The sequence below is a fragment of the Hylobates moloch genome, unplaced genomic scaffold, assembly GCF_009828535.3.
Source record: "Hylobates moloch isolate HMO894 unplaced genomic scaffold, HMol_V3 SCAFFOLD_2, whole genome shotgun sequence".
In the NCBI taxonomy this organism is placed as follows: domain Eukaryota; kingdom Metazoa; phylum Chordata; class Mammalia; order Primates; family Hylobatidae; genus Hylobates; species Hylobates moloch.
Window position 1 is genome coordinate 115,051,023 of NW_026652277.1, and position 21,343 is coordinate 115,072,365.

The 21,343-nt window shown below is 36.9% G+C and overlaps 1 protein-coding gene across 6 annotated transcripts in view; it reads right to left on the reverse strand.

Annotated features, from left to right (window-relative positions):
* The window catches only part of MMS22L (MMS22 like, DNA repair protein), a 165,732-nt gene extending 145,165 nt beyond the window's left edge, over positions 1-20,567 (reverse strand). For 5 of the 6 annotated variants that reach the window (XM_058435413.1, XM_058435410.1, XM_032155607.2 and 2 more), the window contains exons 1-9: positions 20,450-20,567; positions 19,655-19,894; positions 18,576-18,701; positions 16,154-16,203; positions 10,256-10,343; positions 9,985-10,162; positions 7,190-7,280; positions 5,183-5,313; positions 685-798 (exon numbers count right to left, since the gene is read on the reverse strand). In XM_058435413.1, the coding sequence (XP_058291396.1) occupies positions 685-798; positions 5,183-5,313; positions 7,190-7,280; positions 9,985-10,162; positions 10,256-10,343; positions 16,154-16,203; positions 18,576-18,701; positions 19,655-19,818 (942 nt within the window). In that variant the 5' untranslated portion in view covers positions 19,819-19,894; positions 20,450-20,567. Of the gene's footprint in view, positions 1-684; positions 799-5,182; positions 5,314-7,189; positions 7,281-7,394; positions 7,456-9,984; positions 10,163-10,255; positions 10,344-16,153; positions 16,204-18,575; positions 18,702-19,654; positions 19,895-20,449 lie in introns of those variants that run through there. The other variant, XM_058435414.1, reaches the window with a different exon arrangement.
* Positions 20,568-21,343: the final 776 nt, after the last annotated feature.

Genomic DNA, 21,343 nt, shown 5'->3' on the forward strand with positions numbered 1-21,343 from the left:
AAAAAAAAAAAAAAAAAAAAAAAAAAAAAAGATAGCAGCACCCAAACCCCCAAATTACAGAAAACTGGAGAATTTTAGAATCCATGAAAAATCAAAAGTACCATTTCATATAACATAAACCATATTTAATACCGTTTTACAAGAGACTGTTTTACTTACTTCTGCCTAGGGATACTTCTCTTTTTCAATAACCTACAGCACTTGAAATAAAATAAAGCCCTGTTCTGAAGACATGACTGAAAATGAAGTGAAAGAAAGTTTCTCATCTTCCCTTTTCTGCTTCTCTTCCTCCCTCCTTGAAATTGCTATAAAATTGAGTAATAGAAACCTGTGTTATTTCTCCATAAATCTTCTAAATCTGCCATATTTCCTGACTAAAATGTTTTCTAGGTTACTAATGGGTAGTAAATACCTTAGTCTAAAAGATTTCTGATAGAACAACAACAACAAAACTGAGTAAGAGGTGAACCTTGTACTGCTCTTAGATTTTTCATATTACTAACTTGGGGCTAAAAATAATTACGGTTAAAAATAAAGTAGATATTCAGTACTCAGTTATTGCTCTATTTGGTGGTTATTATTGCCTTATTATAAAAAAGTTAAGATTTTTCTCAGTCAAAACTATTGGATTAAATCAATATAAAGGTTAGTAACAATAACTAACACATCAATTTTCCAACTTACTTCTGAGACAGACCATTTACTTCTGTGGTCTAGAAGATGAATAAGTAGAACCCATAATTCTTTAATGCATAAACATGGACAATGGTCACTCATTAATGATTCAGAAGGCCTAACCTATAGAAAATAACCAAAATGTGTTATTTATAAGACAGCAGCAGAATTTTAAATGCCATATATCTTTCAAATACATTTAAAAGAATGATTTAGATGACTAAGAATTTATTCTCAATTAGATAAAATTACTTATTGAAAATGTGCAATTTCATTTAACTTTTAAGACAAATTTCCATTTTAAAACAAAAATTACAGATTAATTTGATTTCAACTTAAAAAAAATTTTAATCATCTAGTCCCGTGGTCAGCAAACTTTTTCTATTTTTTTTTTTTTTTTTAGACAGTCTCGCTTTATTGCCCAGGCTGGAGTGCAGTGGAGCGATCTCGGCTCACTGCAAGCTCTGCCTCCCGGGTTCACACCATTCTCCTGCCTCAGCCTCCCGAGTTGCTGGGACTACAGGCGCCCGCCACCATGCCCAGCTAATTTTTTGTATTTTTAGTAGAGACGGGGTTTCACCATGTTAGCCAGGATAGTCTCGATCTCCTGACCTCATGATCCGCCCTCTTTGGCCTCCCAAAGTGCTGGGATTACAGGCGTGAGCCACCACGCCCAGCCAGCAAACTTTTTCTATAAAGGGCTAGATAGGACATATTTAAGAGTTTGTTGGCAATATAGTCTCTGTCACAACTACTGAACTCTGCCATTTCAGTACAACAGCCGCAGATACCTGGTAAGAGAAATGGACCGGGTTATATCCCAGTAAAACTATATTTACAAAAACAGGTAATGGGCTAGATCATACCTCAGGGCTAGTTTGCTTATTTTGCCCTGAGTCATCTACAACAAAAGACTGCTAATGAAAAGATTAGAAAATAAATTTTGATTCACTGTAAACAGAGTAAAAATTTTGCAAGACAGAATGAATACAGTTATTAGGAATTTATAAAGATTAAGTAATTTCTAAATTATCTACCTTTTTTTAACAAAAAAATCCTCAACAGCCCTAGATAATGCACAGAATGTACACTGTATTTGCAAATATCGCTAGGCTTCTTAAATTCATAATATATGCAATATTTTACATAAGTTATATACACATTTCTACCCTAATACAAAGTAAAAAAAAAAAAAGTATTAGGATGTTACTAGAACTTCTAGCCACAGCAATTATGCAAAAGAAATAAAAGGCATCTAACAGAAAGAAATAAGTTAAAATTGTTGCTGTTTGTAGATAACATGATCTTGTATATAGAAACCTCTAAAGACATCACCAAAAATTATTTGAATAAATAAATGCAGTAAAGCCGCAGGATACAAAAATCAACATACAAAATACCATAGCATTTCTATACAATAACAACAAACTATCCAAAAAAGAAATCAATAAAACAATCCCATATATAGTATATACCTACAAAAATAAAAATACTTAGGGATAAATTTAACCAGAGTGAAAGGCCTATACACTGAAAAATATAAAACACCGACGAAAGAAACTGAAAACAACACAAATAAGTAGAAAAAATATCTTGTGGTCATGGATCGGAAGAAGTATTATTAAAATGTCCATACAACCCAAAGTGACCTACAGATTCAATGAAATCCCTACCAAAATATTTAATGACACTTTTTTACAGAAATAGAAAAAACAATCCTAAAATTGGTAGGAAATCACGAAAGGTCCTGAATAGACTCAGCAATCTTTAGCAAAAAAGAACAAAGCTCGAGGCATGACACTACCTGACTTCAAAATATACTACAAAGATATAGTAATCAAAAGTGTGCTGCTAGCACACAGACACAGAACAAAATAGAACAACTGATTTTTGACAATGATGAAAAGAGCATGACATGGGGAAAGGACAGCTTCTTCAATAAACAGGTTGGGACAACTGGATATTCACACACAGAATGAATTTAGGCCCTTGTTTCACACCACACAGAAAAATCAACTCAAAATAAATTAAAGACTTAAATGCAAGACCTGAAACTATAAAACTAGAAGAAAACATAGGGGAAAAGCTATATGACAATGGTCTGGTAAGTGATTTCTCGGATATGACCCCAAAAAGCACAGGCCATGAAAATGAAAACTGACAAATGGGATTATATCAAAATAAAAAGGAAATATCTGCAAAGCAAAGGGAAAAAAAATCAATGGAATGAAGGGAAAATCTCGAGAATGGAAGAAAATATTTGCAAACCATACATCTGATAAGGGGTTAGTATCTTAAATATATAAGGAACGCAAACAATTCAATAACAAGAAAACAACCCAATTACAAAATCAGCAAAAAATATAAATAGACGTTTTCTTTTTTTGAGACTGGGTCTCGCTCTGTTGCCAGGCTGGAGTGCAGTGGCACAATACCGGTTCACTGCAACCTGCGCCTCCCAGGTTCAAGCAATTCTCCCGCCTCAGCCTCCCAAGTAGCTGGGACTACAGGCATGTACCACCATGCCCAGCTAATTTTTTGTATTTTTAGTAGAGACAGGTTTCACCATGTTAACCAGGACGGTCTAGATCTCCTGACCTTCTGATCCGCCTGCCTCAGCCTCCCAAAGTGCTGAGATTACAGGCGTGAGCCACCGCGCCTAGCTGACATTTCTTAAAAGAAGACATACAAATGGGCAAGCAGTACATGAAAAGTGCTCAACGTCACTACTCATTATGCAAATGCAAATTAAAACTTGATGAGATACCACCTCGAACCTGTTATAATGGCTATTACTAAAAAGACAAAAGATAACAAGAGCCAGAGAGGAAGTGGTGACAAGAAAACCCTTGCACAGTTTGGTGAGAATGTAAATTGGTACAGCCATCATGTAAATACAGTATGCAAATTCCTCACAAAATTAAAAATAGAACTACCACATGCTCCAGCAATCCTACTAGGTATATTTGCAAAGAAAATGAAATTAGTATGTTCAAGAGATATCTGCATTCCCATGTTCACTGCAGCATTATTTACGAGAGCCAAGACATGGAATCAACCAAATTGTCCATCAACAGATGAATGCATAAAGAAAATGTGGTTTATATAGTGGAATACAGTCATGTGTCACTTAACAGCAGGACACGTTCTGAGAAGCGCGTCTTTAGGCTAACATGATTTATTGTACTTAAATTTTTTCAGCACACCTAGGCTATGTTGTATAGCCACCTTGTATACGCAGTCTGTCACTGACTAAAACTTTGTTACACAGTGTATGACCCTACTATTCAGCCTTGAGAAGATGGAAATACTGTCATCTGCAACAGTATGGATGAACCTGGAGGACATTATATTAAGTGAAATAAGCCAGGAATAGAAAGACAAGTAACACATAATCTCACTTATATGTGGAATCTAAAAAAGCTGAACTCATAGAAGCAGAGTAGAATGATCCTTACCAAGGGCTGTGAGGAGGATTAGGAGGGAGGTGGGGTAGATGTTGATCAAAGCATACAAAATTTCAGTCAGATAAGAGGAATAAGCTCAACATGATGACTACAGTTAAAAACAATGTACTATATAGTATTTTTGAAAATCACTAAAAGCGTAGATTTTAAGTGTTCTCACACAAAAAATAAGAATGTGAGATAATACATATGGTAATTAGCTATATTTAGCCATTCTACAATGTATACACATATCAAAACATGATGTATATGATAAATATAAATAATTTTGTCAATTATCACAAATAAATAAATATTTAAAAGTTATCAGTCCATCATATCTGGTTAATCCACTAATACACATACACACTAAATTGTAAAAATATTGATAATGCATAAAAATTTCTAAATTTTGAAAAATTATAAAACTCCTTTTCCCTCAATCTGACTTCCCAAAAACAGTCTTCATGCTTGTAATCTAAAAGAACAGATAGTACTCTAAACATTTACACTACTTAAAAATGAGCATGTTCTGTAGCACCTTTAAATCACTGTCACCATTAAACACTCCATGATAAACACAATTTAATAAAAACACATAATTTTACCCAGATTCCAGACCTTTTATGAAAACAAGCAAGAAAACCCGTTCTTAAAATGTGTGAAGTAACTTTAAGTAAGCATTTATTTCATTATTACATAACAGCAATACAATACATTATTAAAGAGCTGACCTCTACTATTTGGATAGAAATTAGGCTTCCAATGATTTCAGTAAACATCATTTTTATTTATTTATTTTTGTCAAAATAGAAAAGGCTATGTTTCTTAAAAAAAAAAAAAAAGAAAAGCTCTAAAATACCAATTCCAGCCTGTTTTAGATGTTTAAATAAAAATTGTTTTCCCCTTCAGCTCCCAGATAATAGCAACTAAATATAAAATTAGAACATATACACCATTTTAGATTAAATTCTTACAGATTAAACGACATGCATTACGGACTGAATACTGTCTTTAAGTCTCAGAAATACAAAAATACAAGCAAACTCTTAAAGCATTACCTTGTCATACCTGTTGAGTGACAAGCTTATTAAATCACAAAGGAGAGTTTCACAATGTTCATCAAATAGGCTGACATTGGTTAAATTGTCACTTGCCAGATTCATAAACTGATGACCATATACAACTTGTTCTGAAAGTGTAATAAAAATAGTTTTAAAATACAGATTTTACTAAATCAGAAAGGAAAAAGTGACTGTACATCTTTAAATTATAACAAAACTAAAACATAGTTTTTAATTTTTTTTGCAAATAAAATTTGAATTTGAGGACAACCTTCTCATATGAGCACTGATAAACATTATCTTCAAAAGTTTTTTTTTTTTTTTTTTTTTTTTTTTTTGAGGCGAGGTCTCACTCTATCACCCAGGCTGGAGTGCAGTGGCGTGATCTCGGATAACTGCAAGCTCTGCCTCCCAGGTTCAGGCCATTCTCCCGTCTCAGCCTCCCGAGTAGCTGGGACTATAGTCGCCCGCCACCACGGCTGGCTAATTTTGTTTTTGTATTTTTAGTAGAGACGGGGTTTCACCTTGTTAGCTAGGATGGCCTCAATCTCCTGACCTTGTGATCCGCCCGCCTCGGCCTCCCAAAGTGCTGGGATTACAGGCGTGAGCCACCACGCCCAGCCCAAAAGTTTCTAATTCTTCCAAGTAACATCTAATAAACTTCTCTTTTCCTAATAAGTCTATCTTTGAAAAGCATTAATGCAACACAACTTAAAAAAAAGAGAGAGAGAACAATATAAAATCTTCATCCACATTTCTAGCCAACAAAGCCTTTAAAACATTATTTTTTTAACGAATACTGATAAACTGACCCCACGCAATTGTTTTATGGCATAAAATAGGGCAAACCAAGGTAACAGATAACCAAAATTTATACTTAAAACAACAAGTCCACTTGAGTATTACTCTAAGAACATATTAATGTGAAATACAGAGTCCACATGAGAGAGGAAATTATATACTGGTGTACATCTTTGTATGTTTCTGTGTGTGAATATATGTAAGTATATACATATATAGACATATATGTATGTATTTATTAACTGAAAAGCAGGTGTAGGTGTAATAAGACATCTTTACAACCTAAGTGACAGGTTGCCAATGGAACTTAAAAATGCCAAAGAGCAAGATCAAGAAATAAATGGGCAACATATCCACAAGGATAAAAGATATTTATCCATAATATGTACAAACTCCTACTAAAAAAAGAGGAAAATTTGCAAAATATAATGAGTAAGTAATTAATGAAGCAAATATAGACAATAAAATGTAAAGATGTTCAATTTCACTAGTAACCAAGAAATTGCAGATAAAAAAAGCCATTTCATTTTTCACATGTTAGTTGGCAAAAAATAAAATATAATTGATCATATCAACTACTGGCAAGAGTATGAAGTAAAGGCACACTATAGTTAATGCCTATAGATCAGCAGGACTTACTATTCAGCAAAACAGCAGCATATTCGTATTAAAACTACAATGTGCCACTCTACTTCCAAGAATATTTTACAGAATAACATGTACACATATTAAAGATATATATCTATACACAAGGGTGTTCAGTGAAAAATGATTTGTAAAATCAAAAAAATGAAAGTAACTTCAATGTTTAAAAATAGAAATGGCTAAATATAGTAGAACCATAACATGCAGCCTTTAAATGGATAAAGTAGAACTATAGGTACTAACATAAACAGATCGCTAAAACACTGATAATGAAAGATCACACTGAACAGTATGATGATCATATCTGTGGTTAAAAACAACAAAATTTTACCTATGAGTTTCTATATATGTATACTAACAGATAGAAAGTAAATATGGAAAGATAAATCAAGCTGTTCCCAATAGTTATCTCTGGAAAAAAAGGAGTAAAACTTTTACTTCATACTTTGTTTACTATTTGATTTTTTTTAAATATCAGAAAGCACTTATTACTTATGTAATTTTAAAAAGCAATAAAAGCTGATTTTAAAAATATAAATCATAAATCCATAAACTTACTCAATTTTTCACCCAGCATGTAAAGAATTTCTAACACCAGCCAATGTATATCCAAGTGGAGATGTAAGAAATGCCATGATGGTGGAAAAAGCTGTGGATGACATTATCAACTGTGATTGAGAATTCATTAATATTTTACTAGGTATTTCATAGCATGTCACAATACTCCTCCATAAACACAAGGATAAAGAACCAATTAACCTACCACTATTCAAAAGCTCAGGGAAAACCTCTGTCTTGTTCATTAGAGGATTCTTTCACTGAAGATCTTTGAAAGCAGGAAATATTTTCATCTGTTGGTTTAAGACAAACCCACCGTGGGGCTGCTGAATAGACTTGTATAGTAAAGGTACCTTCCAACCAACCTCTGATTCTACTATAGCTGCAAGGCAGTAAAAGAATTTTTTAACATGTATTTTCAGAATTTTGTTTTAGAATTTAGCTAGGAAATTTTTTTTAATGTATGAGTATCCAGGAACTCCTATAAAATATTTTAACAAAAGAACTTTAGACTGTCATGTAGACATTATTGTCACCTCATTAAGAAACAGAAGTTAAAAGAGGTGAAAAAATTTACCTCTCAATTCATGTATTAGTATTCAAACTCAATTCTATCTGAGTCAAAACCCAGCACTTTCAAGTACTGTGTTATACTGGGTTATCAATAACCTTCCTCCTGTCATCATTTAGCATCACTATAAAAATAAATACAATGACATAATATGTTCCATTAAAACAAATAGAAAGAATGATGAAGAGTAGACCTGCCTTATTAGGTATACAAACGAAATAAAATGCTACACTGACAAAACAATATTGGGACAGAAATAGATAACAAACAGCAAGAACAGAGAAGACAGAAATAAATTTATGTGGCATCTCAAATCGATGGGAAAAGTATGGGTCATTCAATAAAAAATAAGATTTTTAACTTATGCAAGAAACTAAAATTAGACTTCTCACCTCACTGCATATTTAAAAATAACATGAATTAAAGAAATAAAAGCAACAATCAAAATATTTTAACAGCATAGATAAAACAAAAAATGGAAAATTATAACTATAAAAAATTCAAATCGACCTAGAAAGTCAGCTTACTTGATGAAAAAGTAAAGAAAATATTTGCAATACATAATTCCCAACAACTAATATATATCTAGAGAGTTCTTAGAAAATAATAAAAGAAGCTCAACTGGAAATACCAATTAAAACAAGACATTTCACATACAAGACTGTTATAACAAATTATATAAAGTCTTGAAAGATGCTTTTTATTTTATTATGCTTTTTTGTTTCAGAAAAGAACAGTTTTTTGGTGTGTGATTTTTTATTTTTTGAGGACTGTAAAGTTCCCCTGCTTTAAAAATTTAATCTTCTGAGCTTCAAATAACCTATCTTTTCAAGTCTGCCTAATTAAAAAGCCTATGAAAGGCAAAACCTAGTTTGAGGACCCTAGTGCACAAATTTTTATTTCTGCTGCTATATATTCATTTTTATTTCTTACGTATTTGATGGATAACTAGAAAACAAAAACCAGTCCAATTTACAGAAACTAGTAAGGAAAATATCCCTCCCTCAACAATCTACTCATGAATCTTTTTATTAAATGACATAAAAGCAATTATCTATTTGTTTTCTATTGATTAGATAGCTTATAAATTCAGTTAGAACTTTATTTGCTTTTATTATTACATGTATTGATCTCTGATGAAAAAGTCAACTTGTTTCTGCTTCATTTCACAGAAATATGTAAACATTTAATTCTACTTATTTTGTTTCTTGAGATAGGATCTTGCTCTGTCATCCAGGCTGGAATGCAGTGGTGTAATCATGTCTCACCACAGCCTCGACCTCCTGAGTTCAAGGGATCTTCCCACCTCAACCTCCTGAGTAGCCGGGACTACAAGGTATGTGCCACCACACTGGACTAACTTTTTAATTTTTTGTAGAGATGGGGTCTCGTTATGTTGCCCAAGCTGGTCTCAAATCCTGGACTCAAGCAGTCCTCCTGCCTCAGCCACCCAAAGTGTTGGGATTACAGGCATGAGCTACCATGCTCAGCTGTTTTTACATTTTAACAAAGGTATGTTCATAAAGAGTAAATATTATTCAAAACGGTAAAGTCAAATATAATGAAAGGGGTTGAGATTTCAGGGAATCTCACTGTGAATTACCATAATTTGTTATTCATATAAGCTCCCATTTTCATATGCAGAATCTATTACTTATCTATAAGCTAGGCATGGTAACAATATAAATTTTTAAAAACCAAACTTCAGAGGGAATGATTATCACAGGTAGGAAAAAAAGGGCACAGTCAAAACAATCTTAATCACATTCCAAAAAGGCCTCAAAAGTCAGAATACACATAATGATGTGGTCTTGAAAGTTTTTTTATAAGCTGATCTTGAATCTTACTGTAGTATATGATAAAAATTTTAGAAAATAAAGATTATTTCATTTGCTTTAAAATTTTCAGACATTTATACTGTCATAAATCAAGAGACTAGCTACTGATTCAATGACTACTACGTTTTAATAACTTCATGTATATGAATTTATTTAATTCATCCAATGATTCCAGTAAGTTATAAGAATTACACAGATGGGGAAGCTGAGGTGTCATTTGCCCAAAAGCACATAACTAATAAAAGGAGGATGGGGGGGCAAGAATTTCAACTCAGGCAGTCAGGTTCCAGAGCTGTAATTCTGACTAATTTCTCTCCTTCTTGAATGAATATTCCTTTTGGGCAGAAAAAGCTGATAATTTAAAAATCAAATGAAACAAGTCAAACCTTAATCTGGTTTTGATTTACAGATGCTCCTATATTAACACTGGGAAGTTCAGATAGGTGTCCAATATACAAGAGTAATCCATGAAGTTCATCAATCAACACTGAGGGAAGCTGAGCCTCCAAAGCCTCATAAGGATGGACAGGAACATGACTCTCAGCATTCTGTACTTTCAGATACCTAAAAAATAATTAGATAAAATAAACAACCAAAGTCTGTGTGAATACACACAGAAATTCATGCAGTGATCAAAATACTCATCTGATGTCCTACCTGAAGATGAAAACTTTAACATAATGGAGAAATAGTACACACTGCTGTCTAATATTGTCTGCTTTGCAGTGTAGAGTTGATACCTTCCCTGAAACCAAAATAGACAATGTTAATCATAGTTCAAATAATTATCATGGGCAGTGACAAAAAATGTTGTAAGCCACACCAGCAGCAATTCTCTATCTTGCAACATTTTATATTAAACATTCTCATATGGTTCTTGCTCCCCACTACTCCTCAAAAAATGCTCTTATTAAAGTCACCAATCAAACTCACATTGCCCACTCTAATGGACAGTGCCTACCCTCAAGTAACTTGCTCCCACAGTAGCACTAGCTACACCTGGCTTCACGGTGCCAGATACTGACAGTCTTCTTTCTTCCTCATGTGTCCTTTGTCCTACCTCTCTTTTATTGGCTCCTCCTCCTCAATTCTATTATTAATATGGTCTCTTCAGGACTCAGTCCTGAATCCTCTACTCTCTGTATATCTCTTCCCACATGTATGATCTCATCAGTTCCTTTATTAATAAATGATAATGTCTCTAAAAGGGTTATCTACAACCCACATCTCTCCTTTGCACTCCAGCCCTTGCATGTTAAACTGCCTAACACCTACCTATACTTGGATTGCTCAGACAGTGCAAATAATACCTCCTTTGATTTCCTTCAAAACCTGTTCATGCTGCCCTTGTTTTCAGCATTTCATTAAATGGTGCCACCAGTAGCCTATGTGGTTCTTGATTCTTCCATTTCCTTTAACCTCATATCTAATCCTTCAGAGTCCTATTAAGTTTATAACCAAATATACATTGAAACTATCCATTTTCCCTATAAACACTTAAACCACCACAATAGCACTCTTCACAGGTCTTTCCATGCTCTCTTTTGTCCCCCTATACACTAAGTAAAAAATCTGCTTAAAATGTATATCAATTTATCCTGTTCCCAAGTCAAAACTCTTGAAAGAATACCTACTATATTTAGAATAAAATCAAAGCTCCTAATAATAACTTATAAAGCTCTGAACGACCTTTTACTGATTGCTGTCCTTCTCCCAACCTCACTCCATGTCAGCTTTTCCCTCACTTACTTCAGCATTTATATCAGCAATAATTATCTAGGTAGTTACTATGGGCAAAACACTGATAATCATTATAGAGAGAATGAGTAAGAGACAGTCTAGTAAACAAAAGCAAAGAAAACATGATGAGAATTATAGGCTACAAATTTACAGCCATACTAAACATAAAACTAAAGTTTAATTCAAATGAACAATCATGGCCACTACTTTGGCAGAATAGAAGCATAAGTGTGAAGCAGTTGTGTAAATACCTCCATATTAAACTGCATTTTTATGGCTTTATTTCACCCATAAAAAGTCATATCATCCCAATTTTCACAATTCTCGGCCCATAAAGGCAGTACTCTCTTAAACATAACTGCAGTGAACATCTGCATTCAGGCAAGATGGAGTAAAATAATCGGATTGCTCCGTCTCCCACTGTAAAACTGAAAACCATAAAAATTATGTCAAGCAAGTTTTCAGGCTCTGGACACAAGACAATATAAGATTGCTCTCCCAGAGAGAAACTGAGCCCGACAACTGCACCAGTTCCCCACCTAGAGACAGTTTCCAGGCTGCAATATGAGGAAGAGAACCCAAATACAGCCCAACTCACTCTCTGAGATGAGGAGATATGGGATCCAAGTTTAGGGAAGCCCAAATTTGCAGGGCAAAAGTACCCAAGAAGAAAGAAGCTATACAAAATAGAGTTCTGGAAGGGTACAGAAGGGTCCCTCTGAGATTTAAGTATTGATCTGTTCAAGCATGAAAAATATTACCCAAGGCCAGGGAGAAACACCAGAAAACAATTCCCTATAAACAGTACACAAGCCAAGCAAGGGAATAGTTCAAGTTCTCACCAGCAAGCATGAAAAAAAATCTCATAATAGACTAGGCATGAGAAAGAATTCTCAAAAGCCTTACTAGGCTAATTTACTAGGCTAAATTAACATTAAAGGCTGCTTTTTAAAAGTCCTACAAAAATTTAAAACAAGCCTCAAAAAGAGCCACTGGATTACAACTACACAACAGCGAGCCAGAACAAAATTCAACATCTAGTTTAAGGAATAAAAATCCAGAAAGCAACAATGTGAAACCCACGATGTTCATCTAACAATAGAACATTACTATATATTCAAAGAAGCAGAAAAATATATCACAGAATCAGGAGAAAAACTAATCAATACAAATAGTTTCGGAAATGACAGTGATAAAAGAATTACTGGCTGGGCGTGGTGGCTCACGCCTGTAATCCCAGCACTTTGGGAGGCTGAGGCAGGTGAATCATGAGGTGAGGAGATCAAGATCATCCTGGCCAACATGATGAAACCCTGTCTCTACTAAAAATACAAAAATCAGCTGGGCGTGGTGGCATGTGCCTGTAATCCCAGCTACTCGGGAGGCTGAGGCAGGAAAACTGCTTGAATCAGGGAGTCAGAGGTTGCAGCAAGCCGAGATGGCGCCACTGCACTCCAGCCTGGTGACAGAGCAAGATTCCCTCTCAAAAAGAAGAATTATTAATAACAGCAACAACGGTGGTTATAATGTATACTCCATATATTCAAGATGGATGAAAACAAGCATGAAGTCAGAAACGGAAGACATTTTAAGAAATCCATAAGGAATGTCTAGAGAAAAAAAAACACACACACAATAGCTGAGACAGGGTAACACCAACAACTATATTTAAGCATAGCTCTTGGCTGAGTGTGGTGGCTGATATCTATAATGCTAGCACTTTGGGAGGCCAAGGCGGGAGGATCACTTGAGCCCAGAAGTTTGAGACCAGTCTTAGCAACATAGTGAGACCTTATCTCTACAAAAAAATAAAAAATTAGCCAGACATGGTGGTGTGAGCCTGTAGTCTCAGCTACTTGGGAAGCTGAGATGGAGGATCTGCTTGAGCCCAGGAGGTCAAGGCTGAAGTGAGCCATGATCGCGCCACTGCACTCCAGCCTGGGTGATGGAGTGAGACCCTGTCTCGAAACAGAGAGAGAGAGGGAAAGAGGGAAAAAAACAGCTATCAGCAAAACATATGTCATTATGTATGTTATTCTGCCTCAACTGGAAATTAACCCTGGAAGCATAATGACTAGAATAAGAACTATACTCACCTGGCAGTAAGTAACTACATAGGGACTTCTTGGCACAGCTGAGGGCCAAGGGTAGCTACACAAGTTAATGAATACAGCTACATGGCAGGGACATGTACATGTATGGATAATATTTAACACCACTAACTTGTCCAAAATCTGTCATTAAAAGCCTTTTTTAAGCAACAAAAACAGCCAAAATGTCAGTGTAACAAATAACCATCTTAACAAATGGTCCACTGCAGTGGTTTCAGGTTAATAAGTGTAATAATAATAATCTATCATAATAAATGCCTTCCATGAACCCAATTTACTTAAGTTATTCTATGTAAAGGTATTTTGGTTCTTTCCACTATAATCTTTTAGTGGCTCCACAGGAGTTCCAAAATAAAAATCATACTCTCTGTCATGGTTTACAAAGCCAACTCTGCTTTCATCCGTTCCAAATTCATCACTCACACACATTCTGATCCAACCATATGTAATTAATATTTAATCCATGCTCTCTAAACTTCTATGTTTGTACACACATCATGTCTTTGTTTATACAGTTTTTTTTTTTTTCTGCCTGGAATTCTTCCTGTCCGAAAAACTTTTCCCAAATCTTTTGCCTAGCTAATTCCTTCCCATCTGTGAAGACCCAGATCTGGCACCATTCAGTGACAAGCTCACAGACAGACAAAGCCCTTGGTTTCCACAGGAGCTTGTACATTCCTTTATCACCATACCTTTTCATTTACCAAGGAGACGTATGCTTGCATGTCTAGCTGTCTACACAACTGCAAACTCATCAGCAGCATATTTTTCCTCTTTGATTTGTCAGTACCTTGCAAAGTACCTGGCATGAACCAGGGACCCATCAGACGATAATGAAACAATAATACGTAACATTTACAAATCACGTAACATACTAAGAAAACAAAACATATAAAACAGCCTAAAAGCTGATAGCTAACAGCTAGGCCATGGTATCCTCTACTGAAAATAAACAATTTTCACAAAACATAAAAAATAGTCCAGGCACGGTGGCTCACGCCTGTAATCCCAGCACTTTGGGAGGCCGAGGCGGGTGGATCAGAAGGTCAGGAGTTCGAGACCAGCCTGACCAACATGGTGAAACCCCATCTCTACTAAAAATACAAAAATTATCCAGGTGTGGTGGCGTGTGCCTGTAATCCCAGCTACTCAGGAGGCTGAGGCAGGAGAATTGCTTGAACCCATGGGGCCGGAGGTTGCAGTGGGCCAAAATCACGCCACTGCACTCCAGCCTGGGTGACAGAGTGAGACTCCACCTCAAAAAATAATAATAATAATAAATAATAATGATACAGGGCCACTCCATTAAAGTGAAACAAGATAAAAACAAAACCTCTGTAACCATGTCTGAATACAAAACATGGCACTATGCAATCACACACACTCCAAACAAAACACACGCACACAAAAAAATGAACAAAGAAACACATCCTCCCTCTTCCAGTGACCAGGACAATACTTTTTTACTAATTACGACCCTCCCTTTGTTTGTCTCACCTCCTAGATAAAAATTGAAATACCCACTCTTCAAATTGCCCCTGGTAATTAACAGCATCCAATCCAGAATATAGCCTTATCCCCCTTAAAACCTACCGAAAATCACCAGAATGAGCCCCAAACATATCACAAGTCCCTTCCTACTCCCTCTTACTGACAAGCCCCAGCTTTTCCTCATAATGTGTATTTTTCCCTTTTTCATAATCTAATAAACCTCTGTTTGACCAAAAGTGTTCCAGGTAGTCTTTGGTTGCTAGGCATCACTAATGGTAGACACCGTGTTAAGCACTTAACACGCTCAACAAAGTTAGAACTATTACTTGATGTAAGACCCACAATTAGCTAGGGTTGGAAGCCAGGGTGACAAGGCCATGATTCTAAACACTGCACTGCACCAAAATTACTAGAAAGGAGAAGCAGCCAGCCTGCACTAAAACACACTGCCCTTCAATTCCCTTTACTACCTTAGCTATACATGAGGTGGCTCATGCCTGTAATCCTAGCACTTCAGGAGGCCAAGGCAGGCGGATCACTTGAGGTTAGGAGTTTGAGATCAGCCTGGCCAAAATGGCGAAATCCCATCTCTACTAAAAATACAAAAATTAGCTGGGGGTGGTGGCAGGTGCCTATAATCCCAGCTACTTGGGAGGCTGAGGCAGAAGAATCACTTGAACCCGGGGGGCAGAAGTTACAGTGAGCTGAGATTGCACCCTTGTACTGTAGCCTGGACAAAAGAGCAGAACTCCATATCAAAAAAACAAAACAAAACAAAACAAAAAAAAACAACTATACCAATCTAAACAAAAGAAAAAAAAATCAGTGATCCATTAAACACCAAAAGCAAACACAGAAGCAGAAAGCAGAAAAGAAAATCAAGAAGACAGCATGAGGTCTGGAACTTTTTAGTTCTCATTTAAGTTCTCTATCCCACTCCCTACCTCCAAAACAAGTACTAATTCTCTTCAGAGAAGTTTAGCTTCCTTAAGTCGGTTTTACCTTTAAAATCTACAGATTTGGGAAAATACCGTATCTCAGCTACAACAAAATTTAAAAAGTCATACTTTTTCTGAACACTAAATTCGTAAACTTCTGGCCTAATGCTTCCTCCATATTATCATGATATGCCAATTACACCATCATGGACCCATGTGCAACTCACTATAATGGAGCACCATTCCCTTTTGCATTAAACACACCTTAAACTTACCAAAATCACAACTGGACTGTAACAAGGTTTCCAAGTTGTACAGTTGTTGCCTGATTTTAAAAATGTAAGGTGAGAGTTAATTTTAGAACACTTTAAAGTATGTAACAATTACATGGACAATGTTTCCAAATCTATTACACAGCTTCAATACCTCTTTTATTTGGGGATGATGATTAATACCTTGTGAATGTTAACAAAGGATCAGTTTCCAGTAATGAAAACTTTAAGAAAAGATAAAATACATCTTTGCCTGACCTTCCAAAATTATCTATTAAAGACTGCATATATCTCAAAAATTATTTCAAATACCATAGCCTTCACCATCAGCAAGATACTGTTTATATCTTTAAGTTTACAGCTGGGCGTGGTGGCTCTCGCCTGTAATCCCAGCACTTTGGGAGGCCGAGGTGGGCAGATTACGAGGTCAGGAGATCGTGACCATCCTGGCAAACATGGTGAAATCCCGTCTCTACTAAAAATACAAAAGAATTAGCCCAGCATGGTGGCGGATGCCTGTAGTCCCAGCTACTCGGGAGGCTGAGGCAGGAGAATGGCGTGAACCTAGGAGCTGGAGCTTGCAGTAAGCGGAGATCGCGCCACTGCACTCCAGCCTGGGCGACAGAGCAAGACTCCGTCTCAAAAAAAAAAAGAAGTTTAAGATGGGGTGCAGTGGCTCCCACCTGTAATCCTAGCACTTTGAGAGGCCAAGGCAGGTGGATCACCTGAGGTCAGGAATTCAACACCAGCCTGGCCAGCATGGTGAGACCTCATCTCTACTAAAAATACACAAAAATTAGCCGGGCGTGGTGGCGGGCCCCTGTAATCCCAGCTACTCGGGAAGCTGAGGCAAAGAAACACTTAAACTCGGGAGGCAGAAGTTGCAGTGAGCCAAGATCGCCCCACTGCATTCCAGCGTGGGTGACAGTGCAAGACACCCTCTCAAAAAAAAAAAAAAAAAAAGAAAAAGCAGTTTAAGATACATAAAACATTCTAGGTTGACAGTTACATAATAAAATTTTAAACTGTATCATACAGTTATACAACAGAAGTTCAAAAAAGGAATAATGTAGACTAAAGTATCAGGGAGAGCTGTTATTTATGATGTTCCATCTTAATTCCGGATAGTAATTTCTTGCTATTCTTCCTAGTTGATTTCAAACTCTTTAAAAATTAACCCATATTTATAACCTATGTCCTAGATAAAGACTCACTCATTCTGTATGTTCAGGATTACAGAGGATCACTCACTGAGCCTGTTCTATCAATAAAACATGACATGGCGTAGATACAGTTAAGTCTCTTCAAAAGGTTTCATGGGATGATGGTGAGAGAATTCCTTCCACCTCTCCATTTTCCTTTAAATGTATCACATATAGATTTTTACTGTGTTTTGGAATAATTAGCTTTCAACAACTGACTCCTGTTTAAAATTACCTAAAATCTGAATATGAATTGTGTCTTAAACGATAATGAAGAACTTTAATTTTTATTGAGATGATTTTTTTTTTGAGACAGAGTCTTGCTCTGTCACCCAGGCTGGAGTACAGCGGGCAATCTCTAATCACTGCAACCTCCGCCTCCTGGGTTCAAGCAGTTCTCCTGCCTCAGCCTCCTGAGTAGCTGGGATTACAGGCGTGCGCCACCATGCCTGGCTAATTTTTGTATTTTTAGTAGAGAAGGGGTTTCACCATGTTGGTCAGGCTGGTCTCGAACTCCTGACCTCGTGGTCTGCCCGCCTCAGCCTCCCAAAGTGCTGGGATTACAAGCATGAGCCACCGCGCCTGGCTGTCCTCATCATTTTTTAAAAAGCACGTGTTTTTAAGAAATTCATACTGAAGTACTTATGGGTGAAATGACATGATGCCTAGGATTTCCTTACAAATACTTAAGCCAAAAGAAGAGGAGACAAGACAGATGAAGGAAATGTAATAAAAAGTTGCTGTTTACTGCAACTGAAGGAGGGTATATGGATGTTCATTATATTATTATTTTGTGTATGCTTAAAATATTTCATTAAAAAAATTTTAAATGTTGTCCAAATAAAGAATTAATATTTCTATTACACAGTCTAAACAATTTATTTGGAAAAGACCATACTCTAAAGATCACTGAAAGACTATGGCTATTGCACAACAAAAATATTTTAATTTTCTTCAAAAAATTATAGTTCAAGGCCTTAAATATTTGTCAATACATGATGTCAAATGCAAAGAATAAAGATTCTGAAAATAAAACGCAACTCATTAAAACCGTTACTCATCATGCATTGCTGCTTGATTACTGTTACTGGTAAGATAATCAAGTGAGCAACCAGCACAATTCCCCTGGTCTTTTGTAATATCAGTATTAGAAGCCACCCAACAACGTAATTTACAAAAGTGAACACCACCTACACTCACAGAAAGTCAAAACGAAGAAATACCTGAATAAATGAAAGAGTTCTCTAGATGAATTCACTAATGCTGTTTCAGTAACCCACTGAATGCCAAATATTTCCAAGGTATCTTCTTCAAAATTAGTTGGTAAAGGGTCAAGATTCAAAATCAATCTGAAATGAAAATTATGTTTTAATCTCATAAAAAGTATACTAAGTACCATAATACAACGGCTCTTTTCTTTACATTATTTGAATCCATATTATACATGACATGTATAAAAAGTCAGAAAATGCCTTGGTACTTTACACATTCAAGATTACAATAGCTAGGCTGTATTAAAATGTCAATCTTCTATATTGATAAAATGTACGACTAAAGTGTAATGTAACTTAAGAGGAAAAATCAACAAGAATTCTAAAAAACATACTTCTGCCTGTCTTCACCAGTAGTCTTCAGTTGTAGAATTTCATCCTTTGAGGGGACATTTAATTTTTAAAACTGCTAAAAGCTATTCTGAGCCATGTCTGGAGAATAGTATCCAACTAATGAAGTTGAGTATTCTATTTAAGGTCTCTAACAAGGTACAACTATAAAGTCAACAAAAATAGTTTCCTGACTGAAACTGCCTTAGCAGGTATTACCAAAATATTTCAAGAAGAGCAGTTTTACTGTAATATATATGTACCTGCCCAAGGCAAAATAAGTCTATACACTTCTATATGTGTAGGTAGGATTAGAAGGAACAGGGGCAATAAAAAATGTTTGTCTTTCTTAAAAATTACTGGAAAGCTCTAGAATATTATCACACTCTTTAGAAGGAAATACTATTGCAAAAGGCTCAGATAGGAATTCACTTTAAGTAGAAGAAAAATTAGTGTCCAGCTCCCTACTGTAAGGGAACATCAGTTACCAAGGAAGTTTTCCCTAATACCCCAAATACTTTAGATATGCCCTTACCAAGAAGCCAGCAGAACTGATAATCATTTGTACCCTTATGATATACTAAGCTGATTTATAAAACATGATTTGGTGAACACCAAAGTTTAATGGGCTGAAATAACTAACATTCCTAAAAAACTGGTGAATAATCAGATGAGGGAAAATGTCTCTGAGTTTTACCTACCGCTTAAGGGCTCCGCTGCAGAGGTAGGATTCTCCAGAAAAATGTTTTCCTCCTCCTCTGTCGTCAACAGCACAAGAAAAGTAAGGAGGTTTGCACCATTCCGTCCCCAGCTCCAGCTCTAAGCTGTCAGTCAGGAAGGTCGATGCGGCAGAACAGTTCTCCATTGTTTACTTCATGTTCTGAAACGTCTGGGGTTCGTCTTATCATTAAGGGCTCCAAAGAGAAGGTGTGAAGAGATTCCTGTGTGTGTGTGTGCGGCGGGGGGGGGGGGGTGCGGCAAGAGAGTGGGGATTACTTCATAAAGTTCCCAAGACGTCCGCCAGCAGGAAGGAAAAACAAACGAACAAACCCAGAAGCCAAATTCCCAATTCCCCCCCCCGCCGCTCCGCCCATTAAGGCTGTCAGAACTTAAGACAAAATGCACAACCAACTGGCTGTGGCAGGGACTTCGAAATCCGCCCACTAAGTCGGGCTCTGCAGCCCAGGACAAGGTGAATAGCAAAGAAATGTCTGCAGGACATAGCGTCCCGGGCTTGCCTAGAACTGCGCCCTCCGCAACGTTTCTAAACCACTCTCCGCCCGTTTCCCAGCAGCAGGGTGGAGAACGCTCCCTCCCCGGCTCGGGGTAGAAACTAGCAAAGCAGTCCCTAGAGCCCACCCCGACCCTCCGAGGAGGAGGCGAGACCCACCAGGCCCACGCCCGGCAGCACTCGGGCGAAGGCGGGGTGCCGGTATCCCGCGTACCCGGATGCAGCAATGACCCGAGGCGTCGGTTACCCGCGGTGCCTGTCGTACCTGCTCACACTTCCAGCTCCCGAAACCTGCCTCCTGTGACCCAGACCACCACCAGAAATCTCTAGGGTCCAAACCGCAAACAGGCGAAATTCCCGCCACCTCGCGCCCGCGCTCCGAAAAGGCGAGGCCACGGCGCAGCCCTCCCCCGGCTACCAATCGCCTCGCGATATCTGCGCGGAAACAGCCGGAGCGCCACGAATTCTCGCGAGAGTCCGTCAGCCCGGGACGAGGTACTGAGAAACTTTTTTTTTTGTACCTTTAATTGGTGCGTTAGGCTGAAAGGCGGGGCCTGGTAAAAAAAAAAAAAAACAAAAAACAAAAACGGAACTGCTGCTGAGGCGGAGGAGAGGATTTAAGGACTTATGGGTTTATCCTCTGGCCGGACCAAGGGAAGAGATTTACTCCAGTGAGTACGAAGTGAGTGCCTCGTTCACACCCAGAGTCGCGCCGTCCTGTCTTCCTGCTCTGGGGCCAGAAACTCTTGTTAGAATGCAGATGCCGTTTGTCCGTGGGCTGTGAGGCAGGCAAGTGCACAGTGAATTTTCTCAGTAATGGAACAAGTAGACAGAAAATTAGTATGGATATGGAAAACTTGGAAACCACTACTAACCAACTTTACCTAATTGACGTTTATAGGTGACCAACCCAACAATAGCAGAATACACACTCCTGGCAAATGCACATGAAACATTCACTAAGCGATACCATATTCCTAGCCATAAAACAAACGTCATCAACTTTAAAAGGATTTAAATAGTACAAAGCATATAGTCTGATCATAATGGCATTAAATTAGAAATAAAAAAATAGATACCTGAAATACTCTAAATATTTGGAAATTAAGAATCATACTTCTAACCTATGAATCAGGAAAAATCACAGGAAAATTAGAAA